The sequence below is a fragment of the Microtus pennsylvanicus genome, chromosome 11 (genome assembly GCF_037038515.1).
Source record: "Microtus pennsylvanicus isolate mMicPen1 chromosome 11, mMicPen1.hap1, whole genome shotgun sequence".
NCBI classification, from domain to species: Eukaryota; Metazoa; Chordata; class Mammalia; order Rodentia; family Cricetidae; genus Microtus; species Microtus pennsylvanicus.
In genome coordinates, this window is record NC_134589.1 from 99,320,538 (window position 1) to 99,335,369 (window position 14,832).

General features: G+C 47.0%; 1 protein-coding gene across 8 annotated transcripts in view; it reads left to right on the forward strand.

Annotated features, from left to right (window-relative positions):
- The window catches only part of Clec16a (C-type lectin domain containing 16A), a 218,684-nt gene that overhangs the window by 24,960 nt on the left and 178,892 nt on the right, over positions 1-14,832 (forward strand). For 7 of the 8 annotated variants that reach the window (XM_075942026.1, XM_075942027.1, XM_075942032.1 and 4 more), the window contains exons 4-9: positions 591-739; positions 3,269-3,374; positions 5,038-5,161; positions 8,281-8,455; positions 9,702-9,755; positions 12,654-12,767. In XM_075942026.1, coding sequence (XP_075798141.1) covers positions 591-739; positions 3,269-3,374; positions 5,038-5,161; positions 8,281-8,455; positions 9,702-9,755; positions 12,654-12,767 — 722 coding nt within the window. Of the gene's footprint in view, positions 1-590; positions 740-3,268; positions 3,379-5,037; positions 5,162-8,280; positions 8,456-9,701; positions 9,756-12,653; positions 12,768-14,832 lie in introns of all 8 variants that reach the window. The other variant, XM_075942033.1, reaches the window with a different exon arrangement.

A 14,832-nucleotide genomic window follows, 5' to 3' on the forward strand; every position in this document is an offset into this window, starting at 1 on the left:
CCTCGGGTGTATCCCTTCATAAGGTCTGTGCTCTATTGGCAAGGCCAGCCTTCCCAACAGAGGGGGAACATCTTCAGTCAAGGTGCTCCCCTGAGAACCACCAGGTGACTGTTGGGGAATTAGGATCTGAGGTGATTAACCTAGCCCTGGACACATGATGGGGATGCAGTGACCTTTATGAAATTGTCATTAGACAGATTGAAGGCACATGCAGCCCTTCCTGGCATCCAGGCATGACAGTGTCTTTTGATGGCCATGTAGGGAAGCTCTTTATTAAAATGAGGAGCCTTTTGCCCTCATTTGCAGGTTGCTTGTGACAGTGACCCCATGCCTGTTCTTCCTGCCCTCAGCTCTGCAGTGAACAGAAAACACACATGGGTTTGTCCCTTTTGGTTCACAGAGGAGCCACAGGCTCCTCTCTGGCAGGACCTGTGTGCTCGCAGGTAGTCCTGCCTGGTGGATGATTTCTTTGAGGGTAAAGGTTAAGCTGTGCTCAGCTGGCTGAGTTCTGTGCTTATTACCCAACAGCCTTTGCTGGCATTTTCCTCTAGCACGAGCTCACCTTTTTCACCCTGTGTTTTCTTTTCTAGATTATTTGCTGTCTAATAACTATGTAAATTCAATCATTGTCCATAAATTTGACTTTTCCGACGAGGAGATCATGGCATATTACATATCGTTCCTGAAAACACTTTCGTTAAAGCTCAACAACCATACTGTCCATTTCTTCTACAATGAGGTGAGTGGGAGCAGCAGATGCGTGGTGTCAAGCTAACGCCAGCATGGCAGCCTTTGCTCTGCGGTGTCTGGAGTTTGTCTACAAAGCACTTACGCAACACGGGCTTTGGCATACTTGAAAATTAGTTTTTGTTTTTAAGTGTATGTTTGTATGTACATGTACATGCGTGCAGAATGTATATATGTACATGTATGTTCTAGATGCATGGAGGCCAGGTGAGGACTCTGAAAGTCCTCCCTGTCATTCTCTGCCTTGTCTCTTTGGTTCTCTTCCTGAACTTGGAGCTTGTGGTTTTCAGGTAGGCTGACAACCAGCAGACTCCAGTGATCCTCCTCTCTCTGCCTGTCCAGTGGTGGGGTTATAGGCACATGAAACCATGTCACGTAGGTTCTAGGGTTGGAACTCTGGTTCTCAAAATTGTGTAGTAGTCTCTTAACTGTTGAGCCCCCAAACATTTTTTTTTTTTTTTAGTTGAACAAATTCCTGCCCTTGGCACTGTAAAATTCAGTTTACTTGCCAGGGAGGGGAAAGATCCAGAGGTTATCATTCACGTTGAAAACAGCAGAAACTCTATTAAGGAATGTTTTTTCTACTCCTTGCTATATGACCTAGAGAACTTACAGGCCCCTCTGAGCCCCCTCCTTTGAGAAATGAGGTGAAACTATAAAGCTAGAATGGGTTTCAAGGATTAGACTAAATAATATGGTATCTTCCGAGTTGTATGAAACGACACACTTGCTGTCCTTGGAGGCCTGTGTCCTACACATTCCTTGGGAGAGCTATTAACAACTTAGATAATCAGTTCAAGTTCCAGGAAGCTTGAGAATGAGGACAGTTTAGCTCATTCACTTACAAGTACAAGCACCACTGTGCTGGGCCCATTCATTCTGGCTCCCTATTATGCCCAGGGCCCAGCTTTCCTAACCTCCTGCTCAGTAACAGCAGCAGGCGTTTGTTCAAACTTAGTCCCATATGACCATAGGGTGGCTGCTGCAGCTCCTGACACTATGTAGTCACATGCTGCTGTCAGAATTTCTAATGTCACTTCCTTTCTTGTATCCCTTCTGAGAGCATGTTCTCAAAAGTCTCCCCCAGACTTCTCCCTATGTCTCACTGATCAGAATCACATCACATTCTCGGTATGTCTGGATTTAGGATTGACTTAGTAGGACTGTTTTACAGTGTCCTAAGAACTAATGTCCTGGAATCTGGAATGGGGTTGGAGGAGCTACTTTACTGTCAGGGTGGTTAACGGATGCTGGCTGTGCATGGGAGACCACAGCTCCTTTTTAGGGCCTCTTCCTGGGCCGACCAAATGTCCTTCCAGTCAGCTTGCTTAGAGTGAGTACCTCAACAGCAGACACAGCAAACAGTGCTGCTTTCTGCGACCAGCCTCACAAGTCACACACCTATTCTGTCACACTCTTTGCTCACACAGCTATGATCTACCTCTCTGTGGGTGAGAACAGCATGAGTGGGACACAGGTGGTGAACATGTTTGGGGTCTGCCCAGTGCCTGTTTTTGAAGTCAGACAACAATCTCAAGCTGCTGCTGCTGCTGCTGCTGCTTCCTCCTCCTCCTCCTCCTCCTCCTCCTCCTCCTCCTCCTCCTCCTCCTCCTCCTCCTCCTCCTCCTCCTCCTCCTCCTCCACCTTTCTTCTTCTTCTGTTTGGGCAAAATCTATCATCCATCAAACCTCATTGCGATGGCAACAGTCCAAACCTTGATTTTCATGGTTCAGTAGTCTCTCTGGAGGAAATGCTAGACAAGGACCACAAAACATGTCTGCACTTGAGAAATGAACACACTAGAGTCCTATCTCTGGCACACAGTAGGTGGTTGGAAACACATCCAGGGAACAACTTTTACCCAAAGGCTCTCCTAGGTGGAAGAAAACCCAGAGCAGAAGGAGGGCCATGGTATTCTTGTCCAGGTTCTCTCTGAGCTGTGGCTGGAGGGCAGAAGCCTTGACTCTAGAAGAGCAGATCATCCCAGGTGTTTGTTTTTGAGGTGGGCTTATTTTCCTCTTCAGTCTGAACCAGGGTCGTTGTCACTTTTTAGGTTCATACTCGACTGCCAGTCCTCAAAATGGCATTGCATTTATAAGACAGATGTTACTTTGAGCCTCCAGCTCCATCTAGGGAGGGCTGGTCTAGAGCATCTCCACCATGCCTCGCCTGAGCCACTCCTAAGCTGGGCCCTTGAACTATGTGGAAACATGGGCTTCAGGATGGCAGCAGAGTACACTGCCAGGCCACTTGTGCTCTGTCTTCTCAGGCTAAGGCTGTTACCCCTGTTTATAGATGAAGAAATGGGCTTGGAAATACCTCCTCACATAGCTAAAGGTGATAGGCCAGATCAGGAAACCGCATGACATTCTGTGGACCCTTTTCTCTGTCCTGGCTTCCTCACCTCCCATCATGGTGACATCATTTTTTTTTTCTTTTATCACAGTCTGACAAATTTCAGAAAGGTTCAGGGCAGTCCTGTCTTGTGATTTGTAACTTTTGGGTCCACTTTCTGTTTTAGCACACCAATGACTTTGCACTGTACACAGAAGCCATCAAGTTCTTCAATCACCCCGAGAGCATGGTTCGAATTGCTGTGAGAACCATCACCTTGAATGTCTACAAAGGTCAGTTTCCTCATGCCTTCGGATTTAGGTGCTGGGCCACGTGCTGGCTCTCATGCCCCTGAGTACAGTTCCTGAGTCACTGGAGAGATTGCCTAGTATAAGCCATGGCTGCTTGTCTCACAGTAGGCCTGCAGGCATCTCACTATTTCTTATGGAGATCTTTGTACTACATGTTTTAGTATTGCTCCCTGCTGCTGCCACACAGGATACCCGAGAAGTCTGTGTGGGATTTGGAGTGGCCATGAAATGGGTGGATGAAGCAAAACTGTCTTGAATTTTTTTTTGGCTTCAATTTTTGTGTTTTGGCTTATAAAATATACTGTATTACACTTTTATATTTTATCTTTAATATGCATGAGAGCATTTCACATCACAAGCAGCAGGGGGCAGTGTTGTATTCCCAGCCAACCACCAAAATTCCTCTTTAGTCTCAGGACATACTAAATGCTCCATACTGTCTCCAGCAGGGATTCTTCCCAGGAGCCCTGCCTGTGCTAGCATACCGGCTGGCTGCAGGTTTTTTGGAGCTGGAACTGCTCCTCTAAGACAATGCCCAAAGCCTGGTTAATTTCCTTATAGTGACCACAGTAGAGCTGGGCCTCCATTTCTTGGCCATAAAGGTCTTTGACTTTTTTTTGTTACTTGAGATGCCTAGTCGGGGACCAGGGGAAGATGTCAGCCCTGGGTTACTTTAAATTTAAGAGCCTTTCTTAGAGCCTAAATGGGTCCAGCCAGAGGTCGCAAACTGAGGGTCTGTTGACCCATACCAGTCCTCAGACGGGCTTGGAAAACATATACAGAATAACCAGGGCTACATAGCGAGGCCTGTCTCAGTAACAACAGCAGCAGCAACAACAACAGAAGCATATATATAATTGCACATATTTAAAAATTTGGAGCTTTTGCCCAGTGTAATTTCTGTCCTGAAGATGTGCATTTGGCTGTTCTAGGCTCACACTTCCATAGGGAAGTGGTCAAAGGCTGAGCAACTGCTCCTTTCTGGGTTGTCTGACTCCCCAGTTTACACTCTCAGCCTCCCAATTTCATTCATGTGCAACTGTTGACCTGGCAGACTTTTGAGTTTGCGACCTTGCTCATGCGCTGTCGGTTTCATTGCTCTATGCACTCTGTTTTCTCTTGCTCTATTCTAACTGTGTCTTTTGGTTTAGATGCCTCCTGCCTAGGCTCTGTCTCTCTGGGCTGCTGTCTTACCTTCCCAGTTCCTAACCCTGTTAACTGTTGTCTGTTTTTGCCTTTCCTCCAATGCCGATTCCTGTTCCTTATTCCAGTGTCATGTAAGTTATTAACCTCTGGTTTTCCTCTTTCTGAATTGGCCTTACGAGTAAACCCAGGAGACTTGCTTTGAGAGGGTTGCATTCTCAGTGTAGTCAGGTCTTGCCCATTGCTGATGTGTAGCCTCTCTAGTGCTACCTGCAATTAGAACAAGAATAATAGAGAGTGTTAGTTGAGAAAATAGAACCAACACTGCTTTGTTTGACTAATAAGATAAGCATTTCCAAGTATTTCCAGGAAAGACAGAGAGTCTCAGATGGTAGCAAGCCTTTTTCGTGGTGGTTTTTGGTTTGTTTGGGTGTTTTGTTTTTAAGATTTTCCCTAAGTTATTTTGGTAGCTCACTGTTTCTTCTTCTGTGAATCTTCTCAGTGGATAACCAGGCCATGCTGCACTACATCCGAGACAAAACCGCTGTCCCGTACTTCTCCAATTTGGTCTGGTTCATTGGGAGCCACGTGATCGAACTTGACAACTGTGTGCAGACCGATGAGGAGTAAGTAATGCTCCAGTGGTCTCTTCAGAAAACAGGGTGGTGAAGGGAGTGTTCTGTTTCCATCCAGGAGAAGTGGAGAGGAGAGCAGTACCGACCCCTGGGCAAGCAGAGTGGGGACTTCAGATGGCAGAAGGTTCAGACCACCTGTCTTGGACAGTGGGAATCTGAACTTTTTCCATGTGCCACACAGACTGGTGGCAGTACTTTCCTAGCTGGGCCTACGAGGCTGCTGATCAGATGAGGACGTGTGAATCACCAAAATGTAGAGCTGGGCAGATGGTTCACTCACTAAAGCACTTGACGCATAGACTTGAGAACCCAAGTTCTACCTATAGAACCTATATGAGAATGCTGGATACAGTGGCTGAGGCAGGCGAGCCCCTGGCAGCTCTTTGGCCAGCCAGCCTACTTGGTGAGCTCCAGACCAGTGAGATACCCCATCTTCCTGGTGTCAGTGCCCGAGGTCTGACACCTGAGGTTGTCCTCTAACTTCCAAGGCTACATCACATGTGTACCTGCACACAAATACATGCATATATACTCTACCCTCCCTTGATACAGACACAAAATAGTCAAAATGTGCTCTCTCCATGCAGTTTATGTCTGTAGTGCTGACACATGCTATGATGTGGATAAACCTCAGAGACATTGCCCTGAGTGAAGGCATCGGACACACAACCTGTGATTTCACGGAAATGCCCAGAAGAGGCAAATCTAAAGACAGAGTAGATGAGTGGTTTCCTAAGGCTGGGGTACAGGAGGAGGGGGTGTTTCTGAGGCGGCGGGAACAGAAAGCCACTACTGATAAGTACAGAGCTTTTGGCAGATGAGATTAAAAGTGTTCTCAAATCAGATGTGTTGAACATACATGGGGTCTTGTAGAGTACTTGCTGGGGCCTTGAGTTCCATTTCTAGCATCTCAAGAAAAACAAAAACAAATGTTAAAAGCCCATATGAGAAATGTGTGAGCAAGTCATATCTCAAGAAAAATTGTAAAAAATAGTTTAAGATGGTGGTGGTGACTTGAAATTCCACATCGGGCTTTTCTGTCTTGGCACTGTTGACTGTGAACTGGGCACTTCGTTGCTGTAGTTCTGTCTTTGCCTTGCAGAGTGTTTAGCAGCCTGCATGGCCTCTTTTATCCATTATGGCTAATGGCACCTCTCCAAGTTAGGACAACCAGAAATGCCTCTGACATTATTTCACACTCAGCAGAGAACCACTGCCCCAAATAAAGTAAGAAGTATACTCAGATGGGGTCAGGACATTGGAGGATCCAGAGAGGAGATCTCCTGAACAAGGGGAGCTAGGCAGCATGTGCAATCTAACACTGGGAAAGAAGCAAGGCTAGAGAAACGGGGGGTGGTGAGGGAGAGCTAACGGGGCTTTTCTGGAAAATAGAGCCCATGTGGATCACAGCCTTAGATGTGAACCGAGGCACCGTCCTCCAGAAAAAATTATGTGCTTCAGGGAAGGCCGTGAACTCGTAGTCTGTAGATCTGTAGTGGCCAGTTATGATGATGGCAGTTCTGGTTATTCCAAAATACTGTGGGGGACAATAGAGAGTCAGAGTTTTGTGGTAAGGGGAGTCGGTGAGCAGCATCTGAAAGGGCTGAGGTACAGAATGAAAGTCAGTGCGGGTTTCATAGAAGGCTAGGAGGGACTACCTCCAGAAAGAACCAGTGCTTAAGGTTTCCTCCGCTGCGCCTGGAGGCTCAAGCCTACCATCTTAGATACTCAGGAGGCTTAAGCCTGTCTTGCCTACATAGTGGGTTCAAGGTTGCCAGCATGGGCCCCTTAGTAAGCTTCTGTCCCACAGTAAACTGAAAGGAGGGCTAGGGATGTACCTCAGCAGTGGAACGTGTACCCAGCACACATGAGGCTTCAGGCTTAGTCCCCAGTGTCATGTGCACAGTTCCTTCTCTGGGTTGGGGAGCTGCTGGGTCAGATCTGACTAATGCCATTAAATCCACCCATGTTATTGCTTCAGTAAAATTCTACAGGAAAACATCAAAAAGGGAGGTATATTAAAAACCCTCTAAAGCCAGTTTTTGATGGTATCGTAAGGGAGGATTATGGAACATTGTGTGTGTGTTCTGAGTCTCTGGTGGGGTGGTTCATAGATTCTCATTATGTTTGGGCTGTGCAGTGTGACTTTGTTGTCAGTGTCTAGTGAAGGTGGTTATAGTATGGAATAACTGTCCTGAATTATGTGCAAGCAAATCTGAGCCTACTATAACTTACCTACCTGATACACGTTACTCCTACAAGGATATGAAGCACATTTTAGATTGACTGGGGGAGGGGGAAAAACATGCAAACCAAACTGTCAGGTGGTAAGTCCCAAATGTCAGTAGTGGGTGTTCACACTAGTGATGGCCCCATTGGAGCTCTTTTCCCCTCTGGTTTTTATCCTCCAAGTCTCTGTCTTCTGAAATGACCGTCTATAACTTGAATAGTAGTGATGCTGATGCAAACACAGTGCCCCTACTTCCCAACTAAGTGCTCTTTGCCCACCTTCTGCTTTGGAAGAAATAAAGTCTAGTTCTGGCTGCTTTGACTCTGTCCTTTTGGCTGCACCCTGAAAACACAGGCAGCACAGGTGTTACTTGCTGCAAGATCCCAGAAGTCACCAGCAGACTTGAGGAGGAGTGTGTGTCCTTGTTCTATGTCCCTGCCATGTGATGGCTGAACCTGCAAAGTAAGGCCCACTTTCTCTACCATTCCTGTCCTCTGGAGCACTTGGCTTGGTCTGGCTCCCTTAGTATTGTTCATCTGTGGGTCTGAGGGTCTCACCGTGTTGGCCAGTGCATACTCCTGTGCAGTGGCTTCCTACAAGGGCAGCACTGTTTTTCTTTGCTTAACTTACCCCACAATTGTGGGGTACCTTGCAAAGGCCATTGGGAGAAAGAGCCCCAGAAGTTCTCAAATGTTTTCAGTGGTCCTGTGTATTATTCTTTCATCTGTCTTCCCATCAGGGGCCATACCTACACTAGCTTACCTGATTGACAAGCTTAACTAACAGGTGTGTGAGTGAATGTATCTCTACATGTGTCTTCTGCTTAAGCCGAAGGCCCCAAACCTTGACCTCTGGACTGAAAGGAACATTTCTTTCACAGGCACCGGAATCGGGGAAAACTGAGTGACCTGGTGGCTGAGCACCTGGACCACCTACACTATCTCAATGACATCCTGATCATCAACTGTGAGTTCCTCAACGATGTGCTCACAGACCACCTGCTCAACAGGCTCTTCCTGCCCCTCTATGTGTACTCCCTGGAGAACCCGGACAAGGTGAGTCTGCAGCTGGCCATTGCCTCCTGCAGTGTCTTCTGAGAGGGAGGGACAGGGCTGCCTTCGGCTGGAGCAGCCTTTGCAGGGAGTCTACAACAAAGCTTCACATCCCAAGGAAAGACCTTTCAGAGCCCACTGGTTCTCCCTTCTTGATGAGAAAGTGGCCAAGAAATCTAAGATCCCCAGTATCCGAAGGAAACGAGGGACCCTTGAATCAGTGCCCGTGCGCCCTTCCCAGAGGTGCTGCCGTTCCCCCAGCTTTCTCTGGTGCTCACTGGAGTTTACCCTCAGACAGTTATCAGGCAGCACTAGAACCTTTGTGTGACATGCGTAGAAAGTGCTGGAGCATGCTCAGGGAAAGGTCCTCTGAGTCCTCCACAGGGGCAAGGGATACGGTAGGGGATGGTGACTTTCTAGGATACTATCTGCTCTCAAGGGTTCTGGTTCAGTGGGCTTAGGTTAGGAAGGGGATTCTACCTGTCTCCTGGTGATGCCATGAGTGACTGGTTCCAGGATCCCTAAGGGAAAAGTTACGTCAGGGAGAGCAGCCTTGCTTGTCCCTTCAGAGATAAGATTGGAGTGAGAGGGAGCAGGGACACAGATGCAGCCAACAGAGGCCTCATAAGGAGCAGAGCCACCAGCTGTCTCCCTGCAGGGACACCTCATTAGCATGGCATCTTTTTGTACCTAGAACGTGGGCATTCTTCCAGTCAATAAGTAATACAGGAGAAGAGGTCATGAGTCTTGACCCGCACTGCAGCAGCTCCAAGAGAGCACTACTGAGATCTGGATCCTAAGATCCCCCCCCCCCCCCCCCCCCGCCATAGGACTGGTCTGACATGCCATCTTAAAGCTGAGGGCAAACAAGGAGCTGACTTTGTTGTATACTTGTTTTGTTTTTCTGAGGCCAGAGAGCCCCAAGTCCCTCCCACCTTACCTGTGTTGTGAAGGGCTCTTCCTGAAATAGGCCTGGGCCCTGTCCTCTGGGGCCCTCAGTGCCCAGCTGGGGAGTGAGCGTTCTGTGACTTTGGAAATGAGCTCCTGCACTGGCTCAGCTGCCCAACCAGGGTGTGGGGCAGGATTTTGGGGAAAGGCTAGCCTCCATGTGAACTGGATCACGCTGCACCTGTCTACCCAGAGTGGGCTTTTGACTAGCACAGTGTTTGAATGGAGGACTTGTGGTCTTCTGTGTTCAGTGTCTGCCTTTATGACTCGAGCTACCTCTTTTTCCTCTGTCCTTCACTAGGGAGGAGAGCGCCCAAAGATCAGCCTGCCGGTGTCCCTCTATCTTCTCTCCCAGGTATGTTTATTCCATCTCCAGCATCTCCTACACAGACGGGGTCCTGTGGGATGTCCTGGGTGCTGATCTAGCTCTGTGGCCCCTTTCTTGAAATAAAATCCGAACACGGAAAAGGATGTTCTGTTTTCCATACACAGAGTAGGACTCAGTCTCATGGTGGAAGATGGAAAGTAGAGGGAGATGATGCCCGGCACCATGCTGTTGGCTCTAGATGAGGCTTCCCAAACAGCTGGAGATGTGGGCTTGTGTGGTTTTGTTCACAGTGCTTAGAAGTAATGAACCCCAGCTGCTGGACAAATGCACTCTCACAGCTGTGGCCCAGCGCACAGCCTTGCTAGGGCTGTCTGCAGAGGGGCTGTAGTATTTCTGGTTCCAGATCACCTTCCAAAGGGATCTTAGAGCAGCCATCACCTGAGATTTGAGCTAGTTCGCCTGCCTCCCTCCTTAAACAACTGTTTCTTCCTTCACATCTTATAATTATGTAATATTTACAAGAAGGGGAAAAACTCCATAGCGACCCAGTTACATAACTTTAGAAATATTTTTATTGCTCGCAGTCCAGATTTGTGGACTACTTTACCCAGCTGTCAAGTAGCCAGATGTTTGCTTAGAGCTCTGTTCCCATGTCTGCCATGGTACCAGGATTGATTCCCTTTAGTGAGATTTCCTTCTACTTGGACCCCCTACTGTTTCAAGTTTGGGGTAATGCTAGCTACTGCTGGCCTGAGAAGAAATCCAGTTACCATCTTCCCACAGTGGGAAGATGGACTGGATTCTGGTATAGCTGGCCACTGCTTGTTATGAAGGCTCTATTTGCTCAGAGCTCTGCCTGAGGTCTGCCGTGTCTCAGGCCCCTCTGTGCCACCAGCCTGAACACAGGACAGCTTCTCCTGGCAGACTTTTGTGCTGACTCATTGCAAGCCTGCTGGGAGTTCTGGGAGTCTGGCAGGATCCAAACTCATTTGCTCAGCCACAGGAGCCCAACCAAGAAACTCATTCTTATGATTCACCAGCTGTTGGGGCATCACATAGGCAGGTTTTCCTCTGAGGAACATGGTCACCAACTCCTGTGGCTGCTCCTTCAGCTTCTTCTCTGAGAAGCATCTCTTGCTGTCTTAGAGAAGGACTGGTGACCCAAGCCACTCATCATTTCTTTCAGTGTCTCTCAAAACACAACTTTAATTCATTGTTCCTTTGACTTCATAGCCCTTAAATAGATCTCTTCTAAACTCAAAATCTTGGGCTAGCAAAATGGCTCAAGAGATAAAGTGCTTGAGGACAAGTCTGATGACCCTAGTTGAAACCTGGAATCTACATGGTAGAATAAGAGAATCCCCTCCCTCTATCTGTTTTCTGATCTCTACATACGTGCCACAGTGCTCACATGGTCACACACATGCACACAAAAATAAATAAATGTAAAACAAAAAAGTCTTGAGCCTTAGTTGGATGTGGTGGCTCATGTCTTTAATTCCAGCACTCAAGATGTGGCTGATCTTTGAATTTGTAGCCAGCCTGGTCTACATAGTAAGTTCCAGGCCCATTAGTACTACATAGTGAGACCCTGTCTCAAAAAAAAAAAAGAAATCTTTAGCCCTTCTTCCTTCCTCCCCTACTATGTAATTTGGCTTAATTATAAAATAGTTTAAATGTGTGAAAACTTAAAAGCCCAGTTTAAACATTGTAAAAGCATCTACATCCCTTTAAAATTGATGCATGCTTACAAATATTGTCAGCATAACTTCCATGAAAACTCACATCAGTGTCAGTAATTTAGTACAACAAGTGATGCCATCCCCTAAAACTAAGCTGCCTCTCATAAGAACATGGTGCAGATAGCCTGGCCTGGGCCTTCTTCCACATCTCTCCTGTGGAGATCCCTCCCACCAGGCTTCTGGTTCAGAGCTAGGAAAATGAGCACGACATGCAACTACCTACAAGGACCTGTCTGCCTGCAGGGATCCATCCACCCACAGATCCATCTATCTGCAGAGATCTGTATACAGGCAGATTTTCCCACAGAGATCTCTCCATAGGCAGGAATCCATCCACAGACTAGAATCCATCCACGGGCAGGGATCTGTCCATAGTCAGGAGATCTGTCTGCTAGGATCTATTCACCTGCCAGGGATCCATGTATAGGGTGAATATACCACACACTATACTACATCTATTGGCATATATTGCTTTATATTTTTAATTTATTGTTAGCATGTATGTGCAGGAAGCAGGGTTAGCACCTGTGCCATGGTGTGCAGGTAAAGGTCAGAGAACAGTCAGTTCTCCCCTACTGTGGATTGTGAGCATTAAACTCAGTTTACCCGGCTTGCTGAGCCATCTCATTGGCCCCCTTTTACATTTTAAAACAAGGTAGTGGGTTTGTCTAGGCCAACTTGGCAGGTCAGTTTTGAACACTCTGATTCCTAATGTCACTCTTCTGAGCATGAGGCAGTAAGGCAGGTGACATCCAGAACTTTCTACTTTACGTCCTGTGGCCTCCACCTACAACACTGCTGTAACCCAGCATGCTAAAACCCACACCAGGGCTTGGGATAATTCCAGTGTTGGAATCTCAGCATCATGTCTCTTTACAAATACTTGACTGGTCTTATGCTGGAACTTGGCACTAGCATGCCACAGAAAGGAAGGAGTGTACTGGCCAGGCCGCTGCCTTCCCACAGGGCTCCACTTGTGCAGTGATGATGTTGATATACTCCCAAGAAAGAACAGCTAGCCAAACAGGCAATGTGGGCGGGAGTGAGGGGGGAGTCCTTCAGAGTTGAGCAGCTGCTTTCTCCTTAATGGGACCCATCCTCAGCCTGGGTAATTTGAATCAGGAAGGACGAGAGTGGAGGACTGAGCTCCTCAGTGTATATCCCATCTTCCCCCTTCCACCAGGTCTTCCTCATTATCCATCACGCCCCACTGGTGAACTCTCTGGCTGAAGTTATTCTGAATGGCGATCTATCTGAGACATACACAAAGCCTGCGCAGGATGTTCCCAGAAGTTCTGTAAGTCATGTCTACATTTTGATAAGAAGAAGTACTTTGTTAATTTGTATTTCTCTGAAGTAAGAAAATATTTTATTATACATAAGTGATGATGTGTAAGATGTCTGAGACACAGGGAATCTAGTCAGAGTCTTCAGATGTACACCTAGGAAAATCTGGAGTCCAGCATCAGCAACCCATTTGATCAGTTGGGTGTTGCTAAATGGATAACTTGTGGTCCTTAGATGTTGTGTGTACAAGGCAGTATTTCTGGGACGGAATGAGAGTTGAGAGAACTACCTATCTAAGACATATTTATCCTTAGAGGCTAGGTAGTGATCACCTGTGAGGGATGCAGGTCCAGTGTGAGAATGGTAGAACATACCAATTCAGCAATCTGGACAGTTTTCCTTGTGCACAGCTGCTGTCCCATCCAGCCTGAAGTCATTCTCAAGTCATCTTGTTTCCAGAGAAGCAGAAGTTCTTGACTTTGGGGTAATTACTAAAATCGATGGACTAAGTATGTCTAGCCATGTTATGTTTTGCAGAGCTTAGCCTTGCACTTTGCACACTAAGGAAGGGAAACATCTGGGGCCGGGAATGACTTCCTGGACTCTTTACTGCTTGTCCCAATGCTTTGATGTCATCCCTCCTACTTCTCTGCTCAGGTGTTCTGAGTCCCATGCTACCTGAGACTGTCCCAACTTGTTCCTTCTTTCCCAATCCACTTGTGACCTTAGCATGTCCACTCCTGGAAAGGACCATACACCCCGCTCCTCAAAGGTCTTATCCTGTTCAGTTGCTTATGGCTGCTATCATATCTGCAGTTGTGCAGGCAGTGGCATGAGTTCCTGCAGGCATCTGAGAGAAGCAGGGAGCATCTTGTACCAGGACTATTTCATGAGGTCTTATCTCCATTACTGGTGCTCCAGCAGGAGGCCCACATGAGTAGAAATGGTACTGTCCACCTGCATGTATGAGTGCAATGTGATCTTGTAGATGGAAGGCTTTTGTGTGCACATGTGTGTACAGGTGTCTGTGGAGGCCAGAAGAGGACATTGGGTCCCATGGAGATGGAGTTATGGGTGGTTGTGAGCCACCTTCCATGGGTGCTAAGAACTGAACCCTGGACCTCTACAAGAGCATCAGTGAGATGTTATTAATAGCTGAGCCATCTTTTCAGACTTTTCTATAACTACTTAAGTAGGTTTTGCTGAATGGATGCAGTAATGCAGAACCAATGCAGCACAAGGAGCAGAGCGCCAGCCAGCTGTCCAGCCTTCTACTAGCTGGATAACCTTGAGCAAGTTGTTTCTTTCCACTTAGAAACCAGGGAAAGTGAGCTGGGTTCCAGAGACTGTAAGTAAGAACAAAGAGAATAGATCCCAAGTGTTAGGCAAATGCCCAGCTAGATTACAGCCTGGTCCTCAGGCTTCTTGGTTTATTCTTGAAGTGACCAAAAGAAAGTCTTATGGGCTGGAGAGATGGCTCAGTGGTTAAGAACACCGCCTGCTCATCTAGAAGTTCTGAGTTCAATTCCCAGCAACCACATGGTGGCTTACAACCATCTGTAATGAGATCTGGTTCCCTCTTCTGGCCTGCAGGCATGCATGTATACTGTATGTACAATAAATAATTTTTTTTAAAAAAAAGAAAGTCTTATGAGTTACCAGCATAGAGTTTTACTTATGAGTTCAGAGTTTTGGAGACTAGTGAATGGTTAGGCAATCTGGTCCCTGTTACATACATTTCTGCAGGAACCATCTCAGAGGCTGTCCCCAAGAGACATGTTTGTTATTTTGCCTTGTCCCCACCCAGTCTGCAGCTAATTGCACTTCGTTTGTATTAATAACAGTTTAAAATGTCTTAGGCCTTTTTGGAATAGTGTGTGTGATACTATTTCCAAACCCCAGAATAGCTGCCCAGGCTCTTCCCAGAATGTCTTCCCTCTGGGGTTGCAAGAGATAAACCCAGAGTTCTTGGGGTGCTGCTTTCACGGGTTATTTTACTTTATGGAAAGAACATTTAACATGAGTTTCACCCTCTTAGCCAATATGTGAGTGTGTATGTGTGAGCATGTACATGT